At 44.4% G+C, this 9,857-nt stretch overlaps 1 protein-coding gene across 1 annotated transcript; it reads left to right on the forward strand.

Moving 5' to 3' along the window:
• Positions 1-527: 527 nt before the first annotated feature.
• On the forward strand, positions 528-9,593 carry LOC139372787 (nucleoporin NUP42-like). The gene is made up of 7 exons (XM_071112591.1): positions 528-776; positions 4,921-5,227; positions 5,376-5,464; positions 6,308-6,384; positions 6,900-6,986; positions 8,018-8,120; positions 9,052-9,593. The coding sequence occupies exons 1-7, from the start codon at positions 623-625 to the stop codon at positions 9,591-9,593; spliced, it is 1,359 nt and encodes a 452-aa protein (XP_070968692.1). The 5' UTR covers positions 528-622.
• The last annotated feature ends 264 nt before the right edge of the window (positions 9,594-9,857 follow it).

Genomic DNA, 9,857 nt, shown 5'->3' on the forward strand with positions numbered 1-9,857 from the left:
ATCCAAAAGAAACTCTGTGTTCCACCCTCTTTCACTTTGTCTCTCTGTCTTGCAACTCTTTCACTTCTAGGTTAAAAATAGCATAGTTTACATAGCAACTGTACTATCAACACTGACAATGCAGACAATCTTGTTGCTCTTAACACAGGCTACGTATGTACAGTATTTAAGCACCCATATGCACCTGAAGCACACACACACGCACACGCACACACACACACACACACACACACACACACACACACACACACACACACACACACACACACACACACACACACACACACACACACACACACAATACAATAATACTACAAATTGTATAGAGTCTTGGGTAATATAGCCTAATTATGTAAATATTTTCTGTACTATTGTCTGCTGTGGCTGATGATCATTTTGATTGAGGATTACTTTCCTGGATGCAGTACCAAAACCAAACACATGAGCGCGTTGTTGCGTTACCCGCCTTGAACCTGACGTCATAGACCCGCGACATTCCTTCATGTGGATTTTCAAAATGGCGTAATCTGAAAGAAAACAATGTGGTGTTGAAAACCATTGTGGGGAAACGAGAGGATTTCATTTCATTCACCGCACCGGTAATTATAAATCCTGCCACACTATGACGGTGTGCAACTTTTGGATGCAAGGCCGGTGTCGATATGGCGACAAGTGTTGGAATGAGCACCCAAAAGGAGGAGGAGGAGGAGGAAATTACAACAACCGTCCCCCTCAACAGTCCAACAGAGGTGGAGGTGGAGGAGGAGGAGGAGAAGGTAAGGGGTAACTAGTAGCTAGTCTCTGCCACACAGGCTTTCATCTTCACTTTCGACAACAACGTCGGCGCAGCGTGGGAGCCGAGGCGAAGTATTATTCATCCGGGTCCCCAGACCGCTGTCTGTTTTTGTTATAAGCAACTCTCCACCGTAGCTAATAGACATAAACTCAACTATAACATTTGTTTTGTTTACCTTTTAGCCTAGCTAGTTACGTTTCTTTCTAGTAGTCTCGGCTTTACATCCGTTACAAGATGTTACGGCAGTGGGATAAAGACGGTGGTTATGAGGAACACTTGTATTGTAACGTGACTTGTGATGGTTTTTGGTTCACTGATTATTTGGACCAATCACGATTTCCCGCGTGTGAACCAGTATCTGTCTGGCATATGTTGAATGTTTTGAAAATGTTTATTAAAGAGCAAAAGATGGTATGGTCGTGGGTAGTCCTCTTCAGAATGTAACTGTGGGGGGAAATGATAAATCGGTGCTCGGACGAGCCCTGAAACTCCAGTCACGTCCCAGGTGAAAAAGATGAGGGCAAAGAGGGTCTGTCACTTATTGAGATGAAAAACAATAGTGTGATGCTTTTGACAGCAAAAAAATAAATAAATGAAAGGGCAGATGGCTTGGAGAACATGCTTTATTTTTAAATTTAACCTTTATTTAACTGGTCAGTTAAGAACAAATTCTTATTTACAATGACGGAAGGTATCTGCCAGGAAAATGAGAAGGTGTCTGAACTCGAGCGAAAGGTGAATGAGGCGGAGAGATGCCAGCGCAGGTGGAACCTGAGGCTCCATCGAATTCCAGAGCAGTCGGGGGAGGACACCAAATGTAGAGTTGTTGACATCTGTGGAGCTCTCTCACTCTCACTCACGCTCACTCGCTGACCTCTGCGGACAAAGTGACACGGGAGAAACTGTGACTGATGATGGCTGCAGCTCGAAAGGCAGGGAAAAACAGCATTCATAGTCGGTGCTGAAGTTATCGTCAGGAAATCAGACTGGCTCTCTCTCAAATGTTCTAACTCGGACAGACCTGGCAGGCCTAAACACGGCCTAATTGCCAGGTGAAAAGCAGCCTTTTATTATAAAGAATTTACACAATACACTTGAAATAACAAAAGTCTAAACTGAAAACTGGTGAACTAAACACTAACTATGGGTGAATAACTGCTTATTGTAAAGTTTACACAATGTCTCCCCCTTGTGGGAGTAAGAATACTTTGGTAACGTTATGAACAGTAAAATGGGATGGACATCTTTTGTTACAACTTTTTTTCCTTAGCTTTTCTGTAGGTTGTTGGTTTAAATTGATGTCTTTATCTCTTTGTTCAATTAATGTCAGGGTTATTGGGGATTTATTCAAAACCTAAGGCTATTTTCCTGTATTGAAAACGGTTTAATTGAGCCATTCTACAAGAGACTCATGCTTGTTCTTCCGATCTAGCTTTTTGAAAAAATCTATGGAGTAACGATATCTGGTTATCATATGGCAACAACCACTCTGCAGGTGTAGCAGTTTTTAAGAGGTGCATTTAAAGGGAAGGTCATCAGTAGTAAGACTCACCACTCTGGAAGAGATTAATAGAGTTAAAGGTTTATTTAAAGGGAAGGTCATCAGTAGTAAGACTCACCACTCTGGCAGAGATTAATAGAGTTAAAGGTGTATTTAAAGGGAAGGTCATCAGTAGTAAGACTCACCACTCTTGGATTATGCTATATTTGGATACCTACTAATGTACCTACTAATGTCCTAATTAAAAAGTACTTCACTTGGTGTAACAAGGACATGTCCAGATAGTCAAGAATTTACTTCTAATCCATTAGATAACACTGTAGTAAAGGTATCCATTGAACCATATGATCATACAGTTATATTCTTATCTTTAAATATGAATAGATCTGAAGTTAATAAACCCAAATCTGAGTTATAGGAAACTCAATAGTAGACTGTTGGTAGATGATAATTTCAAGATGGATGTCAAAGATATTATACAAGACAATTGGAGGAAAGCCCAACTATTTAAGTCATTGGGGCGGCAGGTAGCCTAGTGGTTAGAGCGTTGGACTTGTAACCGAAAGGAATCCCTGAGCTGACAAGGTAAAAATCTGTCTTTCTGCCTCTGAACAAGGCAGTTAACCCACTGTTCCTAGGCCGTCATTGAAAATAAGAATTTGTTCTTAACTGACTTGCCTAGTTAAATGAAGGTAAAATAAAATAAAATAAAAAAAAAGGAAAATATTGTGAATGTATGAGATGAGAGGGAAAGACATTTCTGAACTTTAAAAGATTGAGGGGAGAGGAAATTAAGGACATACTTTCTCTAATCTCTATGGATGAGGAAGGAAAGGGTCAATTATGGACCGAATGTATGAAGAGAGCTAAATGTATCAGCTAAATGTATCAGCTAAATGTATCAGCTAAATGTATCAGCTAAATGTATCAGCTAAATGTATCAGCTAAATGTATCAGCTAAATGTATCAGCTAAATGTATCAGCTAAATGTATCAGCTAAATGTATCAGCTAAATGTATCAGCTAAATGTATCAGCTAAATGTATCAGCTAAATGTATCAGCTAAATGTATCAGCTAAACGTATCAGCTAAACGTATCAGCTAAACGTATCAGCTAAACGTATCAGCTAAACGTATCAGCTAAATGTATCAGCTAAATGTATCAGCTAAATGTATCAGCTAAATGTATCAGCTAAACGTATCAGCTAAACGTATCAGCTAAACGTATCAGCTAAACGTATCAGCTAAACGTATCAGCTAAATGTATCAGCTAAATGTATCAGCTAAATGTATCAGCTAAATGTATCAGCTAAATGTATCAGCTAAATGTATCAGCTAGGTTAAAAGAGAACAAATCTCCAGGGAATGATGGCCTTATTACTGAATTCTATTCATATTTTCAGGAGGATATTGTTTAATTTATAATTCATGTCTTTAAGGAGGCAATTGATTTAGGGCTCCTGCCTGTTTCTATGACACAAGGCCTCATTTCTGTAATACCCAAACCAAACAAAGATCCTTGGTTAATCAAAGGGTTACCTAGACCCCACTATGCTGCTGCTACTCTCTGTTTATTATCTATTCATAGTCAGTTTAATAACTCTACCTACATGTACATATTACCTCAATTACTTTGACTAACCGGTGGCCCATTGACTCTGTACATGTATTTACCTGTATTTAACTAGGCAAGTCAGTTAAGAACAAATTCTTATTTTCATCCAGTATTTTTTTATTGAACCTTTTATTATTAAACTAGGAAAGTCAGTTAAGAACTATTTATTATTTAAAATGACGGCCTGCCCCCCCGGCCAAACCCGGACGACGCCGGGCCAATCGTGCGCCGCTCTAAACTGACTTTCCCAATCACGACCGGTTGTGATACAGCCTGGATTTGAACCAGGGACTGCAGTGACGCCTCTTGCGCTAAGATGCAGTGCCATAGACCGCTGCGCCACTCAAGCAGCCCGTATTTAGGTAGTCTAATCTATGAATGTCCTGTTTCCTCATCCAATATTGAGGCAGTCTAATCTATGAATGTCCTGTTTCCTCATCCAATATGGAGGCAGTCTAATCTATGAATGTCCTGTTTCCTCATCCAATATGGAGGCAGTCTAATCTATGAATGTCCTGTTTCCTCATCCAATATTGAGGCAGTCTAATCTATGAATGTCCTGTTTCCTCATCCAATATGGAGGCAGTCTAATCTATGAATGTCCTGTTTCCTCATCCAATATGGAGGCAGTCTAATCTATGAATGTCCTGTTTCCCCATCCAATATGGAGGCAGTCTAATCTATGAATGTCCTGTTTCCTCATCCAATATGGAGGCAGTCTAATCTATGAATGTCCTGTTTCCTCATCCAATATGGAGGTAGTCTAATCTATGAATGTCCTGTTTCCTCATCCAATATTGAGGCAGTCTAATCTATGAATGTCCTGTTTCCTCATCCAATATGGAGGCAGTCTAATCTATGAATGTCCTGTTTCCTCATCCAATATGGAGGCAGTCTAATCTATGAATGTCCTGTTTCCTCATCCAATATGGAGGCAGTCTAATCTATGAATGTCCTGTTTCCTCATCCAATATGGAGGTAGTCTAATCTATGAACGTCCTGTTTTCAGGTTTTGGGAACAGAGTGTGGGTGAACCCAGCTCAGAGGTCTGGAGGAGGAAGCTACGTCCAGCCGTCATCCTTCTCCTCCCAGCAGGGTGGGGATGACTGGGGTAGAGGGGGAGGAAGAGGTGGGGGAGGTGGTGGCAACAACTGGGGTCCAGGCGGAGGAGGAGGAGGAGGAAGAGACAGCCAAGTCAAGAGTTCCAGTTTCAGTTTTGCAGCCGCCTCTCCAAACCACAACAGATTTTCTGCCTTGAGCACACAGAGCAGCTTCGACAGGGGGGGGAGTGAAGGGGAGGACAATGAAAAACACTTGTAAGTCCAGTGATTGGTTGTGTGGATACAGTTTTCATTATGCTATTCAGAATTCACACACACACACACACACACACACACACACACACACACACACTGTACAAAGTAGTCTGTAAATGTAATATCCATTGTCTTCTATCCTCACCAGAGAGACCATCCAGAAAGATATGGAGATCTGGGAGACTTCAGGCCAATGGCTTTTTTCCTGTTACTCTGTCCTCAAAGAAAGCATCTCAGGTAAGACAAACAGCTTAGCTTCGGTGTGTCCCACTATAGGATCGTCTGGTTGGAACAGATTGATTGTTGCAACCACACACTCACACATGAGGGTTGGATACAGCTGTTAACTATTACCCACTAGTCAGGGGAGGATTTAGAGGAAGTGGTTTTGGACAGACGAGTGGAGGGTTTGGGGGTTTGTTAGCAGGGACAGGGGTGACTGGGGGGGGGGGCAGCAGACAGTCTCTTCTCCCCCCAGAGCCAGCTGAGTGAAGAGGAACTGAAGGAGTTTGGAGGGAAGAGGTTCACCCTGGGACAGATACCACTCAGACCTCCCCTTGTTGATATGCTGGTGGTCTGATCCCACCACTCAGACCCCCCCCCCTGTTAATATGCTGGTGGTCTGATCCCACCACTCAGACCTCCCCCTGTTGATATGCTGGTGGTCTGATCCCACCACTCAGACCCCCCCCCCCCCCCCCCCCCTGTTGATATGCTGGTGGTCTGATCCCACCACTCAGACCCCCCCCCCCTGTTGATATGCTGGTGGTCTGATCCCACCATGGACATCTGCAAAATGGCTTGTCTCCTTTTCCCGTGTGTGTGTATGTGTGTGTGTATGCGTGTGTGTCTTACAGTCCCTACTGTTCCATGAGATGTTGTTTATTCGTTTGTTTTAAAAGGTAATTTTGCTGTTTGCTTGAGTAGTTGGACATGGAAAGGAGTTTCTATGCGATCATGGCTCTCTGTATATTACTGTACGTTGTCATGAATTAGTTTTGGACTTGGGGGGGGTGATGTTAACTCCAGCATATTGAATGGATGTGGACGGCATTGAACCGGGTCTCCTCCTCTGTGCAGGGTTCACAGAGCTCTCTCCAGAGGAGCTGAGACTGGAGTACTACAACACCAAGCCGTCTGGAGACCTGCAGGGATATGTGAGTAGAATCACATGCATGTGTCCCTTTATCTGCAGCAACACTGTATAACGTGAAGCCATCTGTGCACTGGGATTCAATGTCATGAACACAGTATAACGTGAAGGCGTCTGCACTAGGATTCAATGTCATGAACACAGTATAACGTGAAGGCGTCTGCACTAGGATTCAATGTCATGAACACAGTATAACGTGAAGGCGTCTGCACTAGGATTCAATGTCATGAACACAATATGTTATTGATCCATACGAGACAGACATTTGTCTCCTGCTTTTTTTTACGAACCATTCCGATACACACACACACACACACACACACACACACACACACACACACACCTTATGTAGAGGTGGCCGTAGTGCAGCGTCCAAGGAGCAGTTTAGGGGCGTTAACTTCCTTCGAACTTTAAGGACAGCGATTCCAGAGTGTACCGCCATTGGAGTACAATTTGATTTGATTTGATTTGATATGTGTCTGTATCGTCCAATCAATGCTACCTTCTGTGTGTCTGCAGGCTGACATCATCAATCAGCTGCTCAACCAATGGAGATGCAGAGTACAGGAGCTGAGGGCTATGAGCGGCAACACCAGAGTCGCTATGGTAACACACACACACACACTACTTTCTGTAGTAATACGACAAGACAAAATAGGAAGTCTTATACACTAACTGTTCAAAAGGTCAAAAGGTCGGGTTCACTTAGAAATGTCCTTGTTTTTGAAAGAAATGCTCATTTTTTTTGTCCATTTTTAAAATAACAACAAATTGATCAGAAATGCAGTGTAGACATTGTTAATGTTGTAAATGACTATTGTAGCTGGAAACGGCAGATTTTTTATGGAATATCTACATAGGCGTACAGAGGCCCATTATCAGCAACCATCACCACTGTGTTCCCATGGCACGTTGTGTTAGCTAATCCAAGTTTATCATTTTCAAAGGCTAGTTGATCATTATAAAACCCTTTAGCAATTATGTTAGCACAGCTGAAAACTGTTGTCCTGATTTAAAGAAGCAATAAAACAGGCCTTCTTTAGACTTGTTGAGTATCTGGAGCATCAGTATTTGTGGGTTCGATTACAGGCTCAAAATAGACAGAAACAAAGAATTTTCTTCTGAAACTCGTCAGTCTATTCTTGTTCTGAGAAATGAAGGCTATTCCATGTGAGAAATTTCCAAGAAACTGAAGATCTCGTACAAAGCTGTGTAGTACTCCCTTCACAGAACAGCACAAACTGGCTCTAACCAGAATAGAAAGATAAGTGGGAGGCCCCAGTGCACAACTGAGCAATAGGACAAGTACATTAGAGTGTCTAGTTTGAGAAATAGACGCCTCACAAGTCCTCAACTGGCAGCTTCATTAAATAGTACCCGCAAAACACCAGTCTCAATGTCAATAGTGAAGAGGCAACTCTGGGATGTTGGCCTTCTAGGCAGAGTTACAAAGAAAAAGCCATATCAGACTGGCCTATAAAAATAAAAGATTAAGATGGGCAAAAGAACACAGACACTGGACAGAGGAACTCTGCCTTGAAGGACAGCATCCCGGAGTCGCCTCTTCACTGTTGACGTTGAGCCTGGTGAACGGTAGTGTATGTACAGGGTGAGTAATACTGTCTCTTCTCTCCCAGCTTGCAGAGCTAGGCAACCCAGCACCACGGGCAGCGTCTGGAGGTTTTGGGTCGACACCAGTGACCGGCTTTGGGTCCTCAGCACCATCTGGCTTCGGAACAGGTAAGATCTGCTGTAGCCTGTGTTCTTCATAGGAAGACAATACAAATGGAATACAGGCGTGGGGGCCTTCTGTAACTCCTAGGTTGACTGGCTAAGACCCTCTAACTCCTAGGTTGACTGGCTAAGACCCTCTAACTCCTATGTTGACTGGCTAAGACCCTCTAACTCCTATGTTGACTGGCTAAGACCCCCTCTGACTCCTATGTTGACTGGCTAAGACCCTCTGTAACTCCTATGTTGACTGGCTAAGACCCTCTGTAACTCCTATGTTGACTGGCCAATACCCTCTGTAACTCCTAGGTTGACTGGCCAAGACCCTCTGTAACTCCTATGTTGACTGGTCAAGACCCTCTGTAACTCCTATGTTGATTGGCTAAGACCCTCTGTAACTCCTATGTTGACTGGCCAAGACCCTCTGTAACTCCTAGGTTGACTGGCCAAGACCCTCTGTAACTCCTATGTTGACTGGCGAAGACCCTGTAACTCCTATGTTGACTGTGTAAGACCCTCTAACTCCTATGTTGACTGGCTAAGACCCCCTCTAACTCCTATGTTGACTGGCTAAGACCCTGTAACTCCTAGGTTGACTGGCTAAGACCCTCTGTAACTCCTAGGTTGACTGGCTAAGACCCTCTAACTCCTATGTTGACTGGCTAAGACCCTCTAACTCCTATGTTGACTGGCTAAGACCCCCTCTAACTCCTATGTTGACTGGCTAAGACCCCCTCTAACTCCTATGTTGACTGGCTAAGACCCTCTAACTCCTATGTTGACTGGCTAAGACCCTCTAACTCCTAGGTTGACTGGCCAAGACCCTCTGTAACTCCTATGTTGACTGGCTAAGACCCTCTAACTCCTATGTTGACTGGCTAAGACTGTAGGATGATATCTCTCTGGTACGTCTCTCAATCTAAAGCTCGACTCTCTCTAGGTTTTGGAGTGCCAGCCCAGGCTCCAGTCCAGGACACCGCAGGTGTCAGCAGTTTCAGCTTTGCTGCGCCGAGTGCAGGAGGCTTTGGTTCGGCTGCTCCAAAGCCTGCAGCGTCTGGTTTTGGCAGTGCTGTGGTAGGTGCCGCACCATCTCCCGCTGGGATCGGCTCTACGGCCGCCTCTGCTCCCTCGGCAGCCGGTTTCTCCTTTACCGCCCCTGCTGCCAACAAAGACCTAACTACTGCCGCTTTCGGAGCTTCTGCTTCCGGGTTTAGCTTCACCTCGACGACCACTAGTGGAGGAGGATTTAGAGGAAGTGGTTTCGGGAGTGCAGTCCCGGGGGCTGCAAGTGGTTTTGGACAGGCGAGTGGAGGGTTTGGGGGTTTGGTAGCAGGGGCAGGGGCGACTGGGGGGGCAGCAAACAGTCTCTTCTCCCCCCAGAGCCAGCTGAGTGAAGAGGAACTGAAGGAGTTTGGAGGGAAGAGGTTCACCCTGGGACAGATACCACTCAGACCTCCCCCTGTTGATATGCTGGTGGTCTGATCCCACCACTCAGACCTCCCCCTGTTGATATGCTGGTGGTCTGATCCCACCACTCAGACCTCCCCCTGCTGATATGCTGGTGGTCTGATCCCACCACTCAGACCTCCCCTTGTTGATATGCTGGTGGTCTGATCCCACCACTCAGACCTCCCCCTGTTGATATGCTGGTGGTCTGATCCCACCACTCAGACCTCCCCTTGTTGATATGCTGGTGGTCTGATCCCACCACTCAGACCTCCCCCTGTTGATATGCTGGTGGTCTGA

This window comes from Oncorhynchus clarkii, chromosome 18 (assembly GCF_045791955.1).
Source record: "Oncorhynchus clarkii lewisi isolate Uvic-CL-2024 chromosome 18, UVic_Ocla_1.0, whole genome shotgun sequence".
Taxonomy (NCBI): domain Eukaryota; kingdom Metazoa; phylum Chordata; class Actinopteri; order Salmoniformes; family Salmonidae; genus Oncorhynchus; species Oncorhynchus clarkii.

Coding starts and splice junctions, on each gene's coding strand:
- LOC139372787 (XM_071112591.1), top strand. CDS start 623: ATGACGGTGTGCAACTTTTGGATGCAAGGCCGGTGTCGATATGGCGAC. Junction 5,228..5,375: donor GAGGACAATGAAAAACACTT/GTAAGTCCAGTG, acceptor TATCCTCACCAG/AGAGACCATCCAGAAAGATA. Junction 8,121..9,051: donor ACCATCTGGCTTCGGAACAG/GTAAGATCTGCT, acceptor GACTCTCTCTAG/GTTTTGGAGTGCCAGCCCAG.